Below are 25112 nucleotides of genomic sequence, written 5' to 3'. Positions count from 1 at the left end.
CCTGATGCCGCCATCAGCTAAACCATTAAAACCACTGACGGCTCAGATAAAGTGAATAACCTTGATTGTCTGGTTACAATTACAGGGATCTACATAATAGGCATGTGGAAGTTTAAGAATCTGAGCCACATTTTGACAAATTGTGACTGGGTAAGAACATGCCTGTCAACATCAGGCAGGTCTTGTGGGTTTTTTCTTGTATGCAGTGGTCAGTAGCTACTGAAAATGCTCCATGAAAGGACAAATAGTGAACTAGCAACAAGGTCATGTGTGCCCAAGGCTCACTGATGAGATCCAGGAAGGCCTCACTTCACAACTTACAGGACTTAAAAGGATCTGCTGCTAATGTGTTGGTGACAGATACCACAGGACACCTTCAGAGGTGTTGTGGAGTCCATGCCTTGATGGGTAAGAGCTGCTGGGCAGGTGGTTTTAATATTATAGCGCATCGGTGTACAGTAGGGTGTGAATGATCTCGTTGGTGAACGGTAGGGTGTGTGAACAGCGTTATTTTGCAAGCTTTCACTCTCCTCCATGGTACTCCTTCAGTGCATCTTTGTGACCTGGCAGAGCTTTATACTCCTCCTTGGTATTTATGCTACATAGGTCCTCTCAGTCCACAGTCCTTCATTTAAAACGGGCTTATCTTTCTGTAGCACTTTGAGTTTAAGAAAAGGATTTGTTTACTTTTATTATTGCTATTGTTATGATACAGTAACAGAGATGCTCAAGGAGACACAGAACAGACTCAGCTCAAAGAGCCTGAAGGAAAAGACGGAGAGTGGAGGATCTTCAGATAGGAAAAAGGTTGGGAAGAGGAGTTTTCTGTGCTCCACCTACCCATTTTGATGCTCTGCTCCTGCCTGACTCTCCAGCAAACCCCGCCTCTGGCCCATGGCCACTTCACAGGCGTTCTCATTGGAGTACAGGTTGATTGGGGTATTATAGACCGAGGGCTGTTGGACAGCGGGAGCAGAAGAGGAGGAGGAGGGGGCAGTCACTCTGGCTGGTGAAGAAGAGCCAGAGGACGAAGCCGAGGAGGAGTGAGGGAAGGGGGAGCGGCCGGAGGTGGGTTTAGGGGCGGAGTGAGGAGAAGAGAGTGAGCGAGTAGTAGAGCTGCTGGCCAGTGGGAAAGGGGGCTGTGGGGGCTGGGCTGGCTGTGAGGGTTGTGTGGCTGGTGGAGGATGGATATGTTGCTGGGAGGGAGCAGCCGGGGTGAAAGCTGAGGAGGCAGAAGGGATGGAGGCTTTAGGTGCAGCAGGGGCGGAGGAGGAGGGGCTGACAGCTCTGAAATTAGCTCCTCCTCCTCCGAAGGGCCGTGCCGTCTTGTTGTAGGCGCTGCTGCTCGGGGAGGGGTTGGCAGGGCTAGTGCTGGGGGCGGCCGCAGGCGGGTGGCTAATGGGCACAGGCTTAATGATCTCCAGTGGCTCATCCTGCAGGAGGCGGGGAGACACAAACACACACATGCAGCACGCTCACACACTCAAATTCATGCAGGTGACGCTCCCTCATCACAGTCATACATGATGATCTATTGACATCTGATCCACCTACATGAATTAAGCCACTTCAAATCATGAATGAGTTCAGAAATGAATTAGTGAATTCCGAACTGATGCTCAACACTGTGAACAATGAGGTATACTGGTATGAGGAGGAGCTAATGTCTGGACCACATTACAGGACAACTATCTGGGGTTGATTTAACCTTCCTAACAAAACTGAAAGGTGTCCCAACTCATCCTGTGAGCCTTACACTAGTGAAGAGAACAACTACCAGATTACTGTCACATTACGTCAATAAACACAGTCTTATCAGAATAATAATGGTATAAAAAACATTCTTGGCTTGGATGACTCTAGCAAGATGTTGTAGCATGAACTGTATTGATGGTGATGGAAGGTGTTCATAATATAGCTTAACTGCTCCACGGTGGCATGTTGACTGCTCTCTACCACTCACGGAGTTGTCATTCCTGCATCAATGGCACATGAGGCACAACTGTTATGTACACCTCTACAACATCCTATGCCAGACACCATTATACCAACACACCATTATGAACCAGTTAAATCTCTATAATGAACACCTTCCATCACCTTATACAGTCCATGCTACGACGTCTTGCAAGGTAAGTGTCATCCGAGCCAAAAACGACTATCTACGTCATAATATTCTGATATGACTCTGTGTGTGTGTGTGTGTATATATATAGATGTCAGTATCTGTAAAATCTCTGAGCTTGGGACGTTAACAATCCTGCAGTGTGGGCCAGACTGAGGTAGATCACAGCTCTAAAGAGCCATGCAATACAGCAGGCAAGTACACATACACATGCTGGTAAGGGACAACTCTCCAGCAGTGGGCATGCGCTAATATTTCAGAACAACAATCACTTCTGTCCTAGATCTACAATTCTTACAACATGAAGTCTACTTACCTTGGGAAGTTCAACCTTTGGGACAGCAGATGGTCTGTGGAAAACAGATGAGAAGAGTGAGTATTATAATCCGGCTTTTAATAACACATCAGTAATTAAAACCAACAGATTAGGACAGGGTGCTGTATCCAAAACACTGAAGTGTGTGTGTGTGTGTTAACATTGACTCTATTCTCTGGTCTTTCTTTGAAAAATAGCCACTGCACCTTTGACTCACTCGATCCCTCCTGCATGGTACATTACACAGTCCATAAATAAATGCAGAGCAAATGATGGCATCCGAGGCCCAACACTTCTCATTCTCTATTGACAACAGCTGAGGATTTCAGAGCGGAGCCGATGCGTGCCAAGCTGAGCACTGTGGTAGAAAGAGCCAGCCGCCGACCTGGAATAATGTTACAAACTGGCTTCGTCACAGACTGTACAGCTACTCTCAGACTGTGCTCCTGACAAGCAGCACTGGCAGAGAGCTGGGTGATATGACATGTGTAGAAGTGCCTGGGGGCGTGTATCAGAGATCGAACGTTCTGTAACCAGGGAGTCGCAGAAGAGAGTACAGAGTTCGGAGTGCCAAGACGAAGTAATCTGCAGAACGCAACGCACCAGGAACAGCTCTCTCAGCCTGTACCCGTAGGAACGCGAACTGTGCCACTGAAGCAGATGGCATAAACTGCACAAGTCCCACTGTTTACCCACAAGTCCCACTATATGCCTCGGTGCCACAACATCTGGTTCATACAAGCGACTCTTTGATTCAGCATCAAGTTCTGAGAAGCGCTGCTGTCATGCAGGGGAGAGTGAGACACAACCGAACACATTTGGGGTTTTTCGTTTTTTTTGGCTAAGGGACAAAATCCTACTGTCTGTGAACAATTTAGACGAAAGCAATGCTTCCTGTATAACTGGTGTAAGATATTTCTAAGTAACAAAGATCATCCAACTGCTGTAAAAACTCGTTTCAGCGCCACACCAATTTACAACCGTTTTGAGTGTTTTTCCACAAGGGCTGCTTCATTGGGGGACACATTCTCCAAGGGGTGCTTCCCCAAGAATCACTTAGCCGAGAGACACATCCACCAAGGAGTGAATCCCCAAGGGTCACTTTCCTAAGGAGTGCTTCACCATGGGTCACTTTCCTGAGAGGCGCTTTACCAAGGGTCACTTTCCTTGGTGAAGCAAGGAAAAGGGCACTTCCCCAAGGGGTACTTTCCTGAGAACGATGGTAGATGCAAAACCATGATCATAAGGCCTGGTTTCAAAAGCCACCAGTTTTCCATTATTTAGCAGAATTTGGCAGTGATGTGCTGCTCTCCAGTTTTATGCACAACAGTGATGAAGACTGTCTCAACCCCACCTCCCCACCCCGCCAAAAAAAAAAAACAACAAAGGGCAACATCAAATTCTCCTATAGTGGCCGATGTGTTTCACTGTGTCACAAATCGTCTAAAGGCTTTCACTAGTGGACTAAATGTGTGCAAATTTTGGGGGCGTACATATAACTAGTCAAGACTGTTACATAGTTTTGAAATTGGCCTGTTTTACAGCTGCTTCGGTTCTGGATTTTCTTTTGAAAGAGAAACAACAGGGTTTGAGGTTCACGGTTTGTCACTTCCATGTACCGAACTCTCATTAAGCAACTATGTCAAAATAAATAAAAGAATCCATTCTAGGACCCTTTACCTAATAAAATGTCAATGTTTCATTTGACCCTGCACTGGATGGCGTCCCGCTCTCTGCTAATGTGTGTTTTGAGTTTTAATCTCTTTTTCCACAGCAGTCCGACAAACAGCGGGGCATGCTTGTTAAATTGTCCATGTGAGTTTGCCGCAGTTGTAAAAAGGCTGAATAAACTAGCTTCTTGATGTGCTGTGAAAGTGCATCAGCCTCACCAAATACCAGTTACTTCTTGTTGTTGTTTTTTTTTTTTTTTTTTTGAAGGATCCCACAGACATTTTATGATGTTGTTGTTTCAGTCCGTGCATTCGTTGGCACATGACTGTCCTGTAGTTTGTCTGAGAAAGTGTAGCATGGCTCAGTTTTCCTTCATTAATCACAATTTAATCCAGTCTACTGCTTCAGGCTTCATAAACAGCTGTCTTCTTCTTCACGGACAACAAACGTTCCCTCGTAGCTGTGCAAAACCGCTATGACTCGGTAGAATGTGTTCCGGGCCGTGGGTCATGTTGCTCAGTCACTCTCAGACTCTTCCATATTAGGAAGAAGAGACGAGGGGAGTTTTTACAAGGAGAGTGCTATGTAGTTAAAAAAGCCCCCTTCTAGCCCCCTCAAAGTTCACTTCATTATAAGGTCAAGAGGAAAAAGGCACAATAAAAACTCTAAAAGAAGCCTTGTTGGGGAAGGAAGTCAGCCAAGCGCCATACAAAGAGCACCATAATGGTCTGGGGGGGGGGGGGTAGTTTTAAGAGGTCCAGTATAAACAAATGGGATGCCTACAAGAGAAAGAGGACGCTGACAGTGTGCTGGAGCGACCAAGGGGCTGCCAAAAGGGTCCAGTGTTTCAGGTGAGTGCCTCGTCCCGCGATGGCAGTGCAGTTCCCACAGCTCAGCCGGGGTGGTCCTGACAACATCTGCTTTGCTCTGGGTTCCGTTGCCTCCGGCCAGCAGGGATTGTCTGTTTTGACAGCATGGTCAGACAAAAGTGTGCGTTTCACACAGCTGCGTGCTGGCGTGGGACTGGTCAGCATCTCAGGCCTCACACACTGTGTGTTTGGGACCGTTCTTCTCCTAGCCAACCCCCCAAATTCAAAGTAGATCTCTGGAAATGACTCAAGTCATTAAGAAACATGAGGTTTTTTTTAATGTGTAAGAAGTAGTTATAGGCAAGATATAGAAAGAGAGACAGTAAAATAGTGACAGAAAGAGAAAGGCAATGAGAGCCGGGTAGATAGAGACAGAGAGATAATGTGTAGGAGAAAGAGACAGAGAGACAGTTAAAGACAGACAGTAAAACATAGAAAGAAAGAAAGAAAGAAAGAGACACCTCTAAGAGAGAGTAAAACAGAGAGAGACACAGTTAGAGATATAGCAAAAAATAGAAACAGGCAGAACGACAGACAGACTGCTCTGGGAACACAGAGAGAGACAGAAAAACAAGACGGACAAATACTAAATACTAATACTAAATAAGAGACAGACATACAGAGTTTAAGAGAGACAGAGAGACACATACAGAGAGAGAGAGAGAGAGAGAGAGAGAGAGAGAGAGAGAGAGACAGAGAGAGAGAGAGAGAGAGAGAGACAGACAGACACACAGAGACGGAGAGAAAGAGTGCAACAGAAGTATAGTCAGACTGATACATAACTTAAGACAGAAAGACAGATAGAGTATGAGAGACTGCAAGAGAGAGGCCGCGTGAGAGAGAGGGAGACGTGGCTCTAATAGGAAACGTGAAGTTTAGGGTAAAGATCCAGATCTGATTTAGCTTTTAGTAAACAGAGTTCAGTGTTCTCCCGAACAGAGCAGCTCTGTGGAATACAGCTCTCTGTTCTGGAAGCTCGTCATCCAGAGGAATCACTGTTAAAGGACAGCGCCGGAAAACAGTATGACATGAATTATAGGACTTCATCCTGTTCCGCTGTTAAAAGTTGACTGAACTAATCAAACTGCCAAGACATTTGTACACACACACACACACACACACACACACACACACACACACACACACACACACACACACACACACACACACAGAGAGAGAGAGACTTACACAGTTGTCCCATGCACCCGGGGGTGTGAGAGACTGCGAGAGGGCTGGAGAGGAATGTTGGGGGGGGGGTGCACGTTTCCATCCAACATGAGCCAAAAGCAACAGTCTGGTACATGGCATGTGTCTGAGCACTGCAGGACTGCATCGTCCCACACCCACATCACTCAACACTGGACACTGTGCTGTGCCCCTCCCCGCACATCGTTCCCTCCTTCTCTTCCATAATAAAACACTCAACTCCTCTTCTACACTTCTGTCTTCAGCCCTTTTGACACTCAGCCCTCAGACGTCAGTACTTTACTTGAATACCTTCACCGCTGACATTCAGCCTTTGCGTCATTCACTCCAGCAGCCGTGAAACAGTGTTTTACTGGGACGCAGGCAGAATGTGACAGGAAGTGTCACATAAGAAGCATCGGCCACGTGACCTTACACACAGGGCCCAATGGTAAAGTGACACGATGTGACACGAAGGACCTGTTAGTCGCGTGAATTAACAGGATAAGAAGGACCTGGTCCTCACTTGGTGTGGCATGAAGGACCTGTTGGTCACCTGATGAGATGTGACACAAATGACACGTTGGTCACGTGACATAATGTGATGTGGCAAGAAAGAGCCGGTCCTCACATGGCTTGACACAATAGACCTGTTGGTCATCTAATGTGACGGGACATGAAGGACTTGTCAGTGACATGACATGACATGACATGACATGACATGACATGACATGACATGACATGACACGACACAACACGCCAAGAAGAAGCTGATGTGACATAATGTGAAGCGAGGGCATATGAGTTGGTCCTCATATGGCATGTTACGAAGGGAAAACGTTCCAAAAACAATACACTTTGCCAGAGTTACCGCAGCGTTTTTGCACAGTGGGGTCCCGCACGTCATAAGGCAAAAACACAAATACAAAAACTGTATCAGCTACTGTTCACACACATGTCCTACCTGTTGATACTACCTGCTGATTGTAATTCATGTGCATAAACTCTCTAAACATCAGAGAGAGATAACACCAAGATACTGCAGCTCTCTGGCTCTGGGTTACAGAGTAAACAGAAAACGTTTGACTAAGGTGGGCTGTGAACATACTCTGGCGCTGCACAAGTCCTTCCATGCAGGCCGAGGTGAAGACATGAGTCACTCTGCACAGAGCGCTGCTAGAAAAAGCAGAGTGGAGGAACGAAAACAAAAGGGAGATTGATGGAATGAGGCACTTTCTTTGGTAAGTAGATTTGCAGCCAGGTTTCTGGTCTAAGTCACAGAGCTGCCAGAGCAGGAGTAGCTGCGAGTGTGGTCAGACTGCTTATACTCACACGCCCTCCCCCTCTCTCTCACATACACACGGCTTTTGTTTTTATACAGTGTTAGGATATGGGATCCTACACTTGTGGTTGGAAGTTTACATGCGCTCATTGTGGAGATGGAGCCACTGCAATACTGGGCTTTCAATCATTTTGCTGAATTTAGAGCAGATCTGAGAGGGATGGATGTACACCAGTCGTAAGTGAGCGGTGTAGCCACTTTGCCAAGGTCTAGAAGAAGACCCAAACTGTCACCCTCAGCTCAGAGGAGATTGGTTTGGATGGTCAGGAATAACCCAAGAACCACCAAGGAGGGCTCAAAGTGGTCCAGCAGACTAAGGATCACTTGAGGATCGCTGGTTTGAATCCTGGTTTGAGCCCAAGAGAGCACAATAGGCCTTGCTTTCTCTGGGTGGGTAGATGTCGCTCTCTCTCACTCTCTCCACATCACTTCAGTGTGATACTGGCGGGTATGGGCATCTGCGAGCCGATGCATCAGAGCTGGGTACTCTGCACCTTGCTCTGATTGGCTGCCCAGTGATGTTGCAGCAGTAGTAGTAGCTCCCAGTGTCGGACCATTAGTTAGATGGTTGAAACTTGAACACAGTTAGGTGTACAAACATTACATGTCCTGAAAGTGCATTAAAACAAACACAGAGGACCTCACACGCTGTCTCTCACACACTACCTTCCCTCTCTGTCTCTCCGACCCCTCTCTCTCTGTCTGTCTTCTCCTTTGCAAAACAGTGAGTGAAACCCACAAGAGACAGACCAGCGCTGACACCTACCCGCATTAATCAGGAAGAGCTCTTAAAGCACAGAGCTGAAAGAAGGAAGCACTAAAACCACAAATCTAGAAACACACACACACACACACACACACACACACACAGACACACAGAGCAGCTCATAGCTCTTTAGCATGTGCAGTCAGGGCGTTTTTCTGCCGTCACATACAGCCAGGGAAAATACACAGAGGCATACAGAGGTGCAGCCATCTTGAATCTGACCTGGACCACTGACATCACTTCCTGAGGACACCACCTCCACCACTGCAGGAATCTGATTAAAAATACCCTGCAATTCATTTCAGTAAGCTCATTTCCTTGCCAGAACACCCCCCCCCAACACACACACACATACAAACAGATGTTTCATAATGTCTCTCCCAGATCTTATGAGGATGTCTCTGAACGTCAGCCCAAGGCACAGCAAACTCTGGAGAAGAGTATAATTAATGCCATATTTAGAGACGCTCCACAACAGCTTGGAACCGTTACCTGTTATGTAGCCCATAAAGAAAAGGGTTCCAGCTCTATTGTAAAATACGTGTATTCCCAGCCTTGAAAAACCTGGAAAGCGTATGGCCTTGAGTGAAAAAAGACAGTGCAGAAAGAATGAGCATTCCCTCCTTGCCTTCCAAAACACGCGAGACTGAACGACAACATACATGCACAAACAACATTTCCAGATATGAATTATGAGCTCCGGGGGGAGCGGCCCTGACCAAAACACAAACCAAACAGATGCTGACGAGTAACAGGATTAGCTCTTAATGTGAAGCGATATGCAAGGGGTAGACATGTGGTGCGAAATGTAATGAACTGAACATGGGCCGAGTCTTGCGGAGTGATGGAGCAACTGCTCATGAGCAGAACTTGGAGGGGGGGGTTGTTCTGCCTTGCATTCCCACAGTTTGGGCTTTAGTGAAAGGAAACAGGCTGGGCTCAGACATGCACTCCTCCGCTGGGATGCTCCTCTAAACCGGAGATATCACCGTGAGCATAAAGGACACACCGATCAACACAAGGAGAAAGGAGAGGGAGCCAGGAAAGGGTGGAGATGAGGGGGGAAAATAAATAAATAAATAAATAAATAAAATGTAAACATGAAAATGGGCAGGAAATGCCACCCTTATGAACAAGGCCCATTCACTGTAATGCATAACTGCATCTGTTCAGCGTTAAGTGTGTATGGGATGATAATGCACAGCCCCACATACAGTTACAGGACAGAAAGAGCAGTAAGGACTGTTTTTATCATCAAAAATATCCCATAAAGGGATTCATCAACTTGTCATATAGACTTTATAGAATGTACATCATTTCTGGTCTTTTTCAAAACTCATCGTAGTAAAATGTTAATGTAAAATATAATGCATGTACATCACAGTAATATTACTAATATAATAATAATAATAATAAACAATAGTTTTACTAACATTATTGTTATAAAATTAAAATGAAAAAATATTATAAATGTTAACTGTTTAAACTAGTTCAGATTCAGAATATAACACGTATATCATTAAGCAAGCAGAGGGGCACAATTGTGCCTCTTAATTCTGTGTCCCAGTACAACAAGTGGTCTAAAAACCTTGGCAGAAAAAAAATAAAACTATAAAAATATATATAGCAGACAAATGCACAAAATACTTGGAATCACAGTTTTTAAGGCAAATGATATTGAATAAAACTTTAAAAGTTCAGGTCTAGTACCTTAAGCGACTGATAATATTGCTTACAGCTAACAATCGTAATAGCTGGAATATAACACCAGTGAAACTACAGTGAAAAACTTTCTGTGGAAAATCTAAGTAAACTATATTAAATATAGAGAAAATTATATACTAGATAGCGGCCTTTTGTCCTGTGACGGGAGTGGGGGGCTGCTTGCCCCAAAGGTACCAGCCACTTGAAAGTAGAGAAGTTTTGAAAAGTGTCTAAACAGGAAAAAAGGTCAAAATGTGACAATTCACTCCTCATCACATGCCTCTGTAGAGCTAATCTCTAGAGGGCAATAGAGGACAGTAGGGGGGTTTACAAGCCAGGAGGCTGATGGGGGTGATAAGAGTGCCAGTGAGTGACCTCTTGCCCTCACCACTGCTACAGCCATGCAGTGCCAAGTAGATAAGTCACGATGACAACCAGCACTGTCTATGTTAACCTCCCTTAAACCTTGAAGGTCAGTATGTGGGCCCACACTATGGTCCCGCACACTCATAACATGTCTTTCAACTTTACAGAATATACTAAATAATTTACAGTAGAAGCTTCAAATTTATAACTGTATATTAATAAGTGGAGTTCAAGCAAGGGGTTAATAAAGCCATATAACCTGCACTGCAGGACAGGAGCGAGATTCAGGTGGACGCTTCCAGACCTCACAGAAAGGCTGTGAAACACGACGACACTGAAGAGACGTGCAGCATCTGTGTTTCCGCTCAGCGGAATAAGACCCCAGATCAAGGCAGAGGGTAGGAGTGTAGGCTGGGGCTCTGAACTCCTGTGAGTGTTACAGTACATTAAAGAGCAGTGGGAGACCCTGGAGCAGGTTCAGGGCTTGTTTGGAGTTTAAAGCATCTCCTGACGTGTCAAAGAGCTCAGCTGAATGGAGACTGACCTAGAGAATGTCTCCCCAAAACATGGGATGTCCTGATCCAGTTTTGTTGGCCCCTAAGGCTTTCAGAATATCCCATCTATAGTTTTAATGAGAAGAATATTGTCAGATATGGTGATTAAGGCTTTCAGAATAGCCCACCTATAGTTTTAATGATTTGAGTATTAACTGATAAGAATCAGAATAACCTAACTATAGTTTAAGTGATGGAGTATTGGTGTGATTTAGGCTTAATACAGCTGAAACTGTATTGTTGATCCATGAATGTTCCTGGTTTGGCTCTAGTCCTGAACCTCAAGGTTCTGGATCCACTTGAAACAAAAACAAAAGAAAGGGGAGATGAATTTGAGAGAATGAGAAAATGAAAAATGAACTGAAATCCAACACTGGGGCTTAAAGCATGTCTTATACAAAGGCAGAGTGTGAGAGAGGACCACACAGAACAGCAACTGCTGTTCTACACAATATACTGCAGGTCCAATTAGACACAAAGGCCTGTTAAAAGCAAGGTCTGCAGTCTGGTCCATTAAAGTGCAGTGTGCAGTTTACTCTTCCTACAACTTCATTCTTGCACTGTCTGACAGCTCATTTACAAGCCATTACACCAGAGGGGTTCTAAACAAGCACAGCAGCACATCACACTGCGCCCGTGTTCAACCTGGCCTGACCTGAAATGGACATTGTGGAGTCAAGCTGAGCAAATATCTTCCAATAAAAGACAAAAGCAGAGAGAAAGAGTGACTTAGAGGAGTAGTAGTCCAGCAGTTTAGAACCCCTGGCTCTGATTTGCTGCTTTCTTTTTCATCTTCATTCACAATGACTCTTAAAGTCAGAGTGAGGAGAGGAACTGGAGATAAAAGGATAACGGCCGGCTGAGGAAATGAAAAGGTGAGGACATGTGAATGACATTTTGTTGGGTTTATGTTTTCAATACAGTGGTAGGTGTGTCAGGTCCAATTTGTCTCCCCGGCAGGCGAATGTTTTGGGTTACGCTGAGAGAGAGAGAGAGAGAGAGAGAGAGAGAGAGAGAGAGAGAGAGAGAGAGAGAGAGAGAGAGAGAGAGAGAGAGAGAGAGAAAGAGACAGAGAGACAGAGAGAGAGAGAGAGACAGAGAGAGAGAGAGAGAGAGACAGAGAGAGAGAGAGAGAGAGACAGAGAGAGAGAGAGAAAGAGAGAGAGAGACAGAGAGAGAGACAGAGAGAGAGACAGAGAGAGAGACAGAGAGAGAGACAGAGAGAGAGACAGAGAGAGACAGAGAGAGAGAGAGAGAGAGAGACAGAGAGAGAGAGAGAGAGAGAGAGACAGAGAGAGAGAGAGAGAGAGAGAGAGAGAAAAACAGTGCAAGACAAAAAAAATAAAAAGAACAACAAAGACAAAGGTAGAGAGATAATGTAAAACAAGATAGGGAGACAAAGAAAGAAAACAAACAAAGCAAGAGAAAGAAAAAACATTACTAGAGAAAAAAGAGAAAAAGGAGAGAGAGAGACAAAGAGAGAAAAATAGAAAAACAGCAAAAAAACACCCCCAAAAAACAGAACCAAAGAGACAAAGTGAGAGACAGAAGAAAATATGGAGAAGAGAGAAGAGAAGAAAGAAAGAAGAGAGACAAAAAAGAAAGTCAGAGACAAATAAACCAAACGAACAAACAAGACAAAGCAAGAAATACTAAGAAATAAAATTAAGAACATAACATGAGAGACAAACAGAGACAAAGAAAAAACAAAGACAAAGTAAGAGATAAAATTAAACGAAACAAAAAAAAAAAGAGAGAAACAAAGAAAAGACAACGCAAGAACACAAGAAACAAAGGAGAGACTAAGCGAGAGAAAAAGAAAGAAAAAGAAAAACAACAAGAGAAACAAAGACACAAACTAGGAGGCAAAGCAAGAGACAAAGAGAGACAGACAAAGAAAGAGAGGAGACAGTTTCGGAGTTCTTTCACACACTGAAGTGTGTCTATCGCTCGTGAGTGTGTGAGAGGCACTGTAAACAGCTAGGCCTGAGTGCCTTTGCATGGCTGGTGCTGGCAGAGCTGCTTCTGGCTCTTCTGGAGGACAAACAGCATTACTCTTCTGTAGCACCTCTCTGTTTTAGTGGGCAGCCCATAGTAACCTGCTAACAGTTCTCAAACAGCTCTCCAAAGTAAACGGACATGTTAATGATTTTTACTCCTAGGCCACGAGCACCAGTGAGAGTGCTGTTATTAACCTGACTGAGAGATGATTTACTCCAATACAGAGAAGTGAAGGGGTTGGTTTTCATGTCTTCAGTTGAAAACAACGGCTTGCCAAGCGGAGAAGGTTTCTTGGATACCAAAGCCATGTCACCTCATAAAGTCTGCTTATTAAAGAAAGACTCCCAAGTTAGTGTACATGTCTTGATGGCGTGGCAGGGTGGTGTTAGTTGATGGAATAATTATAAGGTCTGGATTTACACAGCATGGTCGACAGTTTATATAAAGCTGGAGGCAGCGGAGTGTGATGGGGCTAATTAGACGTTTCTGGCCTTAACAGCAACATTCTTTAACTCTGTCTGAACTTAAAGAAAGATCTAATCTATAAGAAAACTGCTCTAGCTTGGATAGTAAACCGACATGTGCAGTACAGAGATAGGGTCGACTGACTTACAATTTGACTCAAACTCCATACAAAAAAAAAACTAAAAAAAAAAAAACTAAAAAACAAATGGAGACTCTAGAGAGTCAAGGCTTGATTCAGACTCGAACCTCAAAGACTTGATACCTAACTGACACACACACCCCTCAGAGTTGATGCTAAACTCAGAATCTTGTCTTAAGAGGCTTGAGATAGGACTCAGACTTATAACAGACTCTCTCCTTAGGGACTTGGGCCTTGACTGAGACAGACTTAACCCAGACTTGGATCTCAGACACTCCAGACTTGACTCAGATTCATTCCTTATAGACTTGATACTTGACCCCGATTTACTCCTTATAGACTTGATTCAGACTTGCGCTTTAGGAACTTGACTCAGACTTGAATCTCAGACACTCTAGACTTGACATTTGACTTAGATTCTCTCCTCAGTGAATAAATACTTGACACTTGACTCAGATTCATTCCTAAGAGACTCCAGACGTCACTCAGATTCACTCCTCAGAGACCAGACACTTGACTTAGACCCGCAATTCAGAAACTCAAAACTTGCAGATTTGACTCTAGATTTGACACAGGCTCACACCCAATAGACTCTAGATTTGACTCAGATTCATCCGGATTCACATAAGGCAACTTGGAGTATTTTGTTGCTGTCCAATGAAAAATGTGCATCTCAAAAATGGTGACTTTACAGGAGAGGGAAAAAACCTTCCTAACTTTCCCTGAAAGTAAAGTCATTTGGAAGCATTTCTATTGGTCCATTCATCCAGAATTACTTACACAAAGTACAGAGCAGCTACATGGTTTAAAGGATGGGGGCAACTAAAAGGACAAATACAGATACGTGTTTTTCATTGGACAGCAGCGATATTCACTGTAGAACTTATCTATGTCATGTGAATACAAAGCTCTCACTGTGTTAAAAGTTATAAACGTTTAAAAATGCCAAATTCGCATGACGTGACAAAGGATTACTTGTGTCTCTATCTGTTCTGAGCCCTGCTGACCTTATGGTGACCGCTGAAATAAGGGGGAAAAAAGAAGAAGAAGAAGCAGAAGAAAAAAAAAAAAAAAAAGTCAGCCAGAGTACGAAAGCTAACCCCCAAAAGACAAACAGGGCTTCCAGTTCATTTAAGAGAAGCTTCCAGTGTGTATAATCCAACAAAACAAAGGAGGAGAGGAGAGCAGGAGAGCAGAGTGGGGGCCAGAGGAGGGAGCGAGTTCATGCTTGCAGACCCGCTCCAGCGCAGCGTGGTCACAATGGTTTTCCTCTGCCTCGTAAAACGGCCCAAAACGCTCACTTTAACCGCTTCTGCTCTTTCTAACACGTCCCCTAAACACCCACATGCCATGTTTGCAACAAGGCTTTGTACTCTTGAAGTTCAGCAGGGAGAAGATGATCTATGCCGTGACACAGCTGGTGCTGTCTCTTAACTCTGTGGTGGAAATTCTCTTGAGGGGAAGCCAAAAAAAAGAGGAGAAGAAGAATTTCACATGTACCTTTAAAGTCTTCAGAGACTAGTTTGCATTTCTGTATGTTTTTAAAGAAAAGGGAGTAGCTATGGGGAAGTTCCTCCTTCCTCTGAATCACTTGAAGTGCCGCTATGTCTTTTTTGAACTGCTGCTAACATAACACCATTGGACGGCTCAACATGCTTTGAGAAAAACACAGACAGCTACAATGGCTAGCATCACACTCCGTGTTTGGGGAAAAGGACGGCCATCCTCTAGACCACGGGTGGCTGTGGCATCACAGGTAGGACAGTAGTGCCAATGTTTGGTGAATTCCGTCACCATAGCAACATGTACACAGTGGTGTGCCCCTGTTGGTCAACACCGGTGTATTCCTGCAAAAAGGCCCGGGCATCACACTGCTCCACAGTTTCTCCTGACTATGGAAACATAGCTGAGCAATAGTCAGATGGCCATTAATCATATGCTGAGTTGAGGGTTGGGCAGCATCCAATTTTTGAATGACTCTTTTTAAATGATTAAGCGACTGCTGTTAAAAGGACAGAAAGCTGAATTCACAGTTTTTCCCTGTGCTTTTGGATCTGTAGCCCACTCGCTAAGCTAGCCTTTGCTTAACTTGCTGTGTATGAAAAGATCCAACTCCCACCTGTATCACTGCTGTACTGTGTACACAGGCTTCTCTGACCTGCAAACAACCTTCCTCCAGCCACAGCTAGCGTGCTGAGCTTCACCACAGCTGAACGTGGACCTGAGTAGGTTCACATATCCTGGTTAAGAAACCTCTGAAGAACGCAGTTCCAGAAGAGACGACATGGATGTACTACAAACCTGCCCCAAACCTCAGGCGCCATTCAACACGCATCATTTCAGAAAGTTCTCGCAAGTCAGGCTGGAAACAAACCTTAAGAAAACAGGAAAGGGAAAAGAGCATGTGGTCTGAAATGATTGGAGGAAATCAATGCACTCCTCAGCGTTGCTGAATTGACACAAGGAGGTACGAAGTCTGGTTTCAGAGGAGGAGGGGACAGATGGAAGTCTGCACAATCCATTTCACACCAGTGAGGAGGAGCATTCTACGGGTTCTGCTGCAGCCAGTATTCTTTCAACATGGCATGACATCTTTTAGTGCTCTTTTCTTAGGCACGAGTAAACAACCACAGAATGAATGAAACAGGCACTGTTTGGCCTAGTACTCCTAAGTAAATCGAAGCTGTGCCTAACTGCAAACACTGATCTTTAATTTGTCCAGGCCTTCTGAAAAATAAGCAAGGCTGTAAAACATAATGCTGTGTCGTCTTGTGTGGCACAGTCTCAAAGTGTTTGATGTCCCTGCATTTATTGCATCCAGGAGATTACAAGCATCTGTGCTACAGTGCAATTCTACACTCCATTAGATTAAAGTGCCTCCTTAGTCTTTCCTTGCAGGGGCAGAATAAATAAGCATGTAAAAGTGAATACTCCCTTCGATAAATAAGGCTTTTACAGTCTGATTAGACAGACTGTGCTGCTGCACTGATGGGTTTGTAAATTTCTCTTATAATGCAGCGCTATTATACAGACAGTCACTCACTTCACATGACATTAGACACAACTCTTAGGGCACAGACACACTAGGACAAGGACGAACCAGCACCAATTACGGCTGACTGATGATTGCCTTCCGTTTGCTAGCTGTCGCCGCCTACCTCGTGGAAAAAATGCACCCAGGCACACCACAAAGACAACCAACAGTTACTTGCTTAAAGCTGTGCTAGTATGAAGTATAAAAGTTTAGTATATGGAAGTGACAAACCATGATTTGTTTTTCTAATTTAACCCCACTTTCTACTTAATATGGAAGGCAGTGACTCGGTCCTCGTTCATGTGAACCGCCCCAATCACTAGCAATGCCCACAACACTAGAAGGGTGAAGACTAGCACATGTCTCCTCCGAAACCAAGGCCCCCCAGCTCCAATACAACAGCTAACAGACGCCTATACTGACCAACATCATACTGGGAGTGATGTGAGAAGGAAGTGAGTCAACCCATCCTTGAGAGAGCAAGGCCAATTACACCCTCTTGGACTCCTGCTACTGATGGCAAGCAGCATGACCCAGGATTTGAATCATTTATCCTTGGACCATAGTTGGCAGCTTAGCCCACTGGACCACTTGGAGCCCCTAAAAATGAACAAACACTTAGCCCACTAGCAACAGCCCTGCTAGTCCTAGTCGGAGCTAGCAAAGTTGCTGCGTAAATCAAGCCTAATGACTGCACCTTTTTCTGTGCCAGTGTTTACAGGAGGGTCTCTCAAACCTAATATGCGAGGAAGCTAAAGTCAGGAGAGCGAGTGGGGATACGTACTACAATCAGATGGAGAACCACACACTCCTCACTATCTGATAAGACTCTGTAATAATTAAAAAAAAAACAACAACATTATATTATAGTGCTGCGAACAAAGCTTTGCTACACTATGCTACATGGTTCCTCTGGAACGTCTCAGTGATGCAAACCAGTCAACAAAAGCCAAACTCATCACTGAGCTCTGTTTCCAGAGTCCACCATCAAAGGAAAATCAGAGTGTTTCATTCTGAAGCGAAGTAATAGGGTGGTGAATAGACTTGTAACAATGCATCTGAGCATTTCTCACCCCAATCAAAGTCTTATATTCACTATTTATACATCTTAAAATCCGCAATAAAGGCATTCTATGGCACCTTTAAACTGCCTTTGATACACATTGTAAAAGAAAGTTGCCAGGTTCACGTTATGTAAAAATGTTGCGAGAGCGACGATCTCCAGTAGGCATCATCTTTCGTGAAGACTCTGAGACTATAACACTAGCACTATAGCACTATAACAAGGCCTTTCCACATTTCAGCAGCACATTAGCACACACACCTACAGGAGGGGCAGCAGTCAGGCAGTTTATTAAGGCCCTACGAGTAATAGCTTAGTCGCGGGCCCTGCGCAGCTGTGTTCTGGGTGGTTTCTAATGCTTTGCTAACAGAGCTGAAATAGCTCTCAGGGACCTCTAAGCAAACTCTGCTCTCCTTTAAGCGCAATGTGATTTTAATAGCAAACCTGTGGTGCTGGAACAGCTTGTGGATTTTTAGTTGATAGCAGGTCGGGTTTGATTATTTTCGCAGATTCGTTGTCAAACTCTGAACGTCTATGAAAAATGCATTAAAAAAAAAAAACTTTAATGACAGATTCCAGAGCTATTGCACAATCCTTGTCGCTCTCAATTTCCTTCCCCAAAGCCTATAACTCTAGTATATGAGCCCCAACGTTTGTCTGACCCCACTTAGCTCCTGTATCAAGGCCTAGGTCCACTTTCCTCTGATCTAAACAACTGCTGGTCCATATAAACAAATGACCGATATACCTGGGTCGACTCCAGTGTCCTTAGATTCAACCTTTTTAACTACCCAGCAGGACACGTGCTCTCCAGCACAGGAGGAATAAACAGACAAGGCTGCCCTGAAGACAGAATAACTATCGTATGACTAATCCTGATTAATGATATTCTCATTAAATGACGCTAGTACTCTTTTACAACAGATCTGCACTGCAAGACGAATGGTAATCAACAACTGTAACTCGTTACTCTCCACAGTGTTCTTGAGGACTATCCAACTAATGTTAACACTAACTTCAGCTTTGAGGAGATAATAAAGCAAACACCGAGCACAAGAGCAGGCTAAAACAAGAGAGAGAGCTGAATCCAAACATCATGATTGCATTACATCCTGCATGCTCAGCAAAGAGGCCCCCCGAGGGAAAGGCATGGCAGAGATCTCTCTGTTAACCAAACAGCTCTTTGCACTGTCTACAGCACACAGCCATCATATTCAACACAATTACTGATCTTATCTCTGCCCTGGTGGGTTTTTTCCCCCTGACATTGACTGATTGTGGATTCATCTTGGCCTAAGACTCAACAGCAAAAAATATTCCTCCACTGACTGAATGATTTGGGGAAAAACAGGACTTAAATTATTTGAAACTTAGACAAGTATACGCACTGTATAAGCCTGCCTGGATTTATTGTACAATATATGGACCTATATATAATGTATGACCTCTAATAATAATTTTTGTTGACCTCAACATTTCCCTTTGTGTTTACTTGAGAATAAAAAAGTCCAACTTGCATAATTTCATGCAGGGTATGGGTTGCACAACTGGGAACCAGAAACCTTGGGTTAAATGTTGGCCACATACAGGGATACGCCACCAGGGTCAGTAATGGGACTAGGAGGGTTTAAACATGGGCCCCATCTGCATTGTATACACTGCATCGCACTCCATGTGAGATTAGGATGGGCTATAACGATGGGGCCTATATGGAAAGCCCAACTGGATGCCAGTAAATAATTATGTACAAACACATTCAGAGCCCTTGCCCACCTGGAACCCACCTAGCCCCTGTTCCACCCGCATTGAGCACATTGGCTGTGTACTTCAACGAATGGGTTGTTTAATATTATCTATAGCTCTCGGTCCAAGCCAAGTATGCAGTCAATTTCAGCTTCAGTTTCGGTGCTAAGCAATAGATATATAGATAGAACAGAATACAGCTAATACTGACCATCTCCACAAAACGCACAGTATCGAATTATGTAGCATTTTTACCCTCTATGCTTTTATTTTTATTTTATGCTTTTACCTCAAAGCTCAGTGATATCAGATCATTATCTAATCTCCTTTGAGCTACATCTAAGGCAAAATGTAAATTCTTCTCCCCAACACTGCCTAAAACGCACAATAACACCAATGACAACTGTACAGTTTACTAAAAATCTCCCACCCCTATCGACCTTAGCTTACACTCCGTCAGACCAAACGGAGCTCGTCAAATTAACAAACGATCTAGAGAATACCCTCCGATCAACCTTAGACAAAGTAGCACCGTTCAAAAATAAAATGATGAGGCAAAAAAGGCTTGCACCGTGGTACAGTGATCAAACTCGTACCTTAAAACAAACAGTGCGGAAACTAGAGCGTAAATGGCGGACGACCAAACTAGAGGTGTTCCACTCTGCGTGGAAGGACAGCCTTAGTCAGTATAGAAAGGCACTCATTAAAGCTCGCTCAGCGTATCTGGCCTCGCTGATCGAGAAAAACAAAAACAATCCCAGAGTTCTTTTTAATGAGATCTCTAAACTTACTAAAAGCCAGGCAGATACTCAACCCCAGATCCCAACATCTTTAACTAGTCATGTTTTTATGGACTATTTTAATAATAAAATAGAAAATATTAGACAACAAATCCAACCCTGCTTATTAAATCAAACATGGCCGTCACCCGATGTAGTTGCTTTAGAACAAAACTTAGTTGTAGAACAAAGGCTGGAAGCCTTCTACCCACTTCCACAGCCAGAACTAGAAAAAATTATATCCTCAGCTAATTGTACAACATGTACACTCGACCCGATTCCCTCTAAATTGCTAAAAGAAATTCTCCCAATTATAATCGGACCTCTTTTAACAATTGTAAATTCATCCCTTAGCCTTGGGCATGTACCCCAAACCCTTAAAATAGCAGTTATAAAACCTTTAATCAAAAAACCAAATCTTGATCCTAGCGTATTATCTAATTATAGACCCATCTCAAACTTAACATTCGTATCTAAGATATTAGAAAAAGCTGTGGCCCAACAACTCTGCTTATACCTGAGTAAAAATGACATGTATGAGAAATTCCAGTCTGGATTTAGACTCAATCACAGCACAGAGACAGCCCTAGTGAAGATTACGAATGATCTCCTTCTTGCCTCTGATCAAGGCTACGTATCTTTATTAGTCCTACTAGACCTTAGTGCAGCCTTTGATACAATAGATCATTCTATATTACTAGAAAGATTAGAGAAAATGGTTGGAATCACAGGGACAGCCCTATCATGGTTCCAGTCATATCTAACGGGACGCTTCCAATTTGTAAAGATAAATGATTTATCTTCAAACTACACAGAAGTAAGATATGGAGTTCCGCAAGGCTCAATTTTAGGACCACTATTATTTACATTATACATGTTACCACTGGGCTCAGTTATAAGCAGACATGGCGTTAATTTCCACTTCTATGCAGATGACACACAGCTCTATATATCAGCCAAACCTGACGATAAATTTAGACTACAGAAAATGGAGGACTGTGTAAAGGATATAAAACTCTGGATGTCACATAACTTCCTTCTCCTTAACAGTGACAAAACCGAAGTTCTCCTTTTAGGTCCAAAAGACTCTAGAAATAAACTATCAGACTTAATGTTAGACTTGGCAGATTCTCCCATCATTCCTGGTTTAGCAGCTAAAAATCTTGGCGTCACATTCGACTCAGATTTATCATTTGAGCAACATATAGCTAATATTAGTAGAACAGCCTTTATGCAGCTTAGGAACATCTCCAAACTAAGAAACTCCTTATCACTACAAGACGCAGAAAAGCTAGTACATGCTTTTATTACCTCAAGGCTAGATTACTGTAATGCGTTACTGTCAGGTTGTTCCAGCAGGAACCTCAATAAACTTCAGCTGGTGCAAAATGCTGCAGCCAGGGTCCTTACTAAAACTAGAAAATTTGACCATATCAGTCCAGTTCTATCAGCACTTCATTGGCTCCCAGTTAAATTCCGTATTGAATACAAAATTCTTTTATTAACATATAAAGCCCTACATGGCCTCGCTCCTGAGTACCTGCAGGATCTTATAGTATATTACGAACCATCAAGACTACTTAGATCTCAGGGTGCTGGCCTCTTACGCGTTCCCAAAATTCTGAAAACCTCAGCAGGGGGAAGAGCCTTTTCCTATAAAGCCCCCCAGCTCTGGAATAACCTTCCAGATAATGTTCGGGACTCAGACACAGTCTCAATCTTTAAATCTAAACTGAAAACTTATATGTTTAGTTTAGCTTTTGGTAATTAATGTTTCTTAGATAAGGGCTGCAGGTCCAGGGGTTCGCGGACCCAGGGAATTGTAGTACTCTGAGATGCTGGAGCTGTCGTCTCGCTGCTTACACGCGATCACTCAGGTTTGTTGACGGTGGAGCAGATAGATGCTGGTGTTCTCAGGGTACGCCCGTGTCCGTGTTACCTTCTGGCTCTCTCCTTTTAATTATGCTGTGATAATCAGACCTGCCGGAGTCATCAGACATACCCAGATGCTGATGATCAACATTCTCTGCACTCCATAAAATTCCTCTTAGAACTAACTTCTCTCTCTTTACCTTCCCCGAGTAAATGGCCACCCAGCCCGATCTGCAGGAAGATTGCCCGCTGAGGTCCCCTCTACCTGCATCTAACCAGCTGCCACCTACCAGTCCAGCCAGCGGGTCCCCCCCAACCCGCCACCACCCATGGCTCACCCGCCAGCCGCTGCTGCCTGTTTGGTGGCCGTGCTGAAACCTAGATGGACTCGTGCCTGTCTGACACTATTAATATCACAACTATTAACTTTCTGTTGTACCTGGTTTGGTAATTTTTATCATTAATGTTTAAAACAGTCTGGCCAGAGGAGGATGGGTCCCCCTTGTGAGTCTTGGTTCCTCCCAAGGTTTCTTCCTCCAGCTCTGAGGGAGTTTTTCCTTGCCACTGTCGCCGTTGGCTTGCTCACGGGGGTCTTTGACGCTTCATGTTATTTCTTCTTTCTTCTCTGTCTCTGTTCTTTATTAAGTAATAATTATGTAAAGCTGCTTTGTGACGACAACAGTTGTAAAAAGCGCTATACAAATAAATTTGACTTGACTTGACTTGACTTATTTCTAGATTGAGATTTGGGTCAGCTAAACTGGGCTTGTGTGTGTGTGTGTGTGTGTGTGTGAGAGAGAGTGTGTGTGTTGGTGTGTTCACATGTATGTGGTAGGTACCTCTGCAGGTTTAGGTTCAGGTTGCCCGTACAGGCTTTGATCTTGTTCTGAGCCTCCAAGTGGGTCATGGTGTCGGTGGCGATGCCGTCAATGGAGAGCACAACGTCTCCCACACTGATCTTCGCTTTGGCCGCCTTCCCTCCATCCGTCAACTGCGCAAAACAAATAAGGGCAGAGGTGAGAGAGGAACAGGAAGATAAGAGTGAGCTCTAATAAAAACCACACTGACAGGAGTCAAGTATTAGGCGCAGCTGAAACGAAACGTTTCAAAACATCAGCACTGCGGTATCCTCTGCTATTTTACCAAAGGTCAAATGAAGTCAGGGCACACGTCCTAGCTGCAGAAAGAAGCAGACAAGTGATTTGTATGAGCAGTAACAGCACAGAGCTTTCAATAGGCAGCACTTAGGCTCATGTTGGTTTTCTGGCCTTATCAGTCATCAGCCCATGCTAAAATAGCTCAGAATAACACTGCAGGAGCCGTGTCTGTACAGATACCGCAATACGCTGACCTCTTTGAGGTAAGAATGGGACCTATGCTATATATCTTGCAGACTTAAAAGAAGTCCCTGAACAGCTAATGATTATATGGCATAGACGGCATGTCTTGGGCCTCTAAATCAAATATTGTCTGCGGAGAAAAACAAAAAGAGCATTGACTAAATGACTAATGTTCTTTAGTCCTCTTGAAAAAACTTCATCAAACAATAAAGATCTAGCCATAAGACTTAGCTTTGATGCCCAGAGTACAGGGAGATCCTTCCATGAGTGGACTGTGATGAAATACGACCCCAATGAGGAGCAGCAGTACACAAAGGCCCAGCTGGAGACGCTGTAATTTATTAGGGGCGTTAAATCTGTTATGCACCTCTGTGCTTAAAGCTTTAACATGCTGCAGAGCTGGTTGCTTTATCAGATTAGGCCTGACAGCCCGTTACACTCCGATGAAGAAGACGATTCTGTGTCTCGTCCGTGTTGTTTGAGGTAGGGTACACCGATCTGGGCTAATAAACACCAATCTAAAACCACAACGTCCACACGCTGACAGTGGAGGACCATGGTGGAGGCTGCACAAGTGTAAAGAACAGTGATTTATACAGTGAGGCGCAATAGAGCCTACAGACTACTTGCTTCTGAGGATCTACAGCAGTTGATCTGTAATACATTTCAGGGGGAACTGAAAAGTTATGAGCTGACTGCAGATGAAAAAGCCTCAAGAGAAAGCCTCTAGAGACTTGTCTGGGCAGTGGAACTGTTGTGAGTAGTAAAACCAGCTCCAATTATTTTATATAGGGACCAGCATGCTTAGGGAGCACTTTAATTAGCTGTGTTCTGGACCCTGGCCATGGGATGGTCATGACAACCTCCAGTTTAACCAGTGGAACACCACACTTCCCTGAGGGGTGTCTTCCTAAAGTACATAAACATACTCTTGGGAGACAGTTGCAGATAAACACGCCTGTATCTTAAGAGTCTTGTAAAATATGGGTTCATACTTGCCAATAATTTAACAACATGCCTGGTAGATGATACCTGTATCTTCTGTCATAACAGCATGTGATGTTCCTAGACAGTGACTTTAAGTCACCCTTCGATTACAACCCGTCCCCAGTATAGTGATCAACAACCAGCCTTTACTGCTCAATTCCAACACACACTACTTGAGGGCACCCAGCACTTTCTGCAGTTTGCTGATGAGCCCTCTAGATGTGTCTGTGCAGGAAGAGCTGTGATAAAACCATGACGACAGGACGGCTCCAGGTGTTCCCATTAGGGATTACACAAGCATGCACTGTGCTTGTTAATCATTCACCGCTTGCGTGACAACTGTCCATAGCTAGTCCTCCTGCTTGCCCATTCAGACTGAGGCTTGCTCAGGTCCTGGCTTGTACCTGCAAAATGAGTAAGGACACAGTGGCAGCCGTGCATTTCGAGAACACTTGGTTCTGTTGAACGTAATCATTAAAAAGGTACGGTTCATCCTATCTATGCTGGCTAGCGGTGCATGAAATGACTGGTTGCCGTGATTGGCACTTGGCTGACGCTCTTATCCAAAGCCTTTAACTATGTTATGCAAGTAGGTGAATGTAGCGTTAGCAGCGTGGTGGGTTTGCCAGCAAGGCCTGATAAATAAACTCTCCTTGTGGTGCTATCCTACTCGCTATGCTTTAGTCCTAAGCGTTCTAAGTCGCTGTATTACGGTATGAAACACAGTCCGTAGGACGAATTTTAAACAGTGTGTACTATATACAGTCATACCGACCATGGCTATGCTAAAG

General features: G+C 44.1%; 1 protein-coding gene and 1 long non-coding RNA gene across 3 annotated transcripts in view; one reads left to right on the top strand and one right to left on the bottom strand.

Annotated features, from left to right (window-relative positions):
* Positions 1–25112, bottom strand: part of pdlim5b (PDZ and LIM domain 5b) — an 81206-nt gene that overhangs the window by 30284 nt on the left and 25810 nt on the right. Inside the window, exons 3-5 of one of the 2 annotated variants that reach the window (XM_072659625.1) lie at positions 22834–22985; positions 2442–2475; positions 841–1433 (exon numbers count right to left, since the gene is read on the bottom strand). In XM_072659625.1, the coding sequence (XP_072515726.1) occupies positions 841–1433; positions 2442–2475; positions 22834–22985 (779 nt within the window). The remainder of the gene's footprint in view (positions 1–840; positions 1434–2441; positions 2476–22833; positions 22986–25112) is intronic. The other variant, XM_072659626.1, reaches the window with a different exon arrangement.
* Positions 15164–22716, top strand: LOC140537279 (uncharacterized). Its single transcript, XR_011977650.1, has 2 exons — positions 15164–15259; positions 22205–22716. It is a non-coding gene; the product is annotated as an uncharacterized lncRNA (long non-coding RNA).

The sequence above is a fragment of the Salminus brasiliensis genome, chromosome 16, assembly GCF_030463535.1.
Source record: "Salminus brasiliensis chromosome 16, fSalBra1.hap2, whole genome shotgun sequence".
Classification (NCBI taxonomy): Eukaryota; Metazoa; Chordata; class Actinopteri; order Characiformes; family Bryconidae; genus Salminus; species Salminus brasiliensis.
The sequence above is the reverse complement of the archived record's forward strand: the minus strand, read 5'-3'. Positions and strand labels throughout refer to the sequence as shown.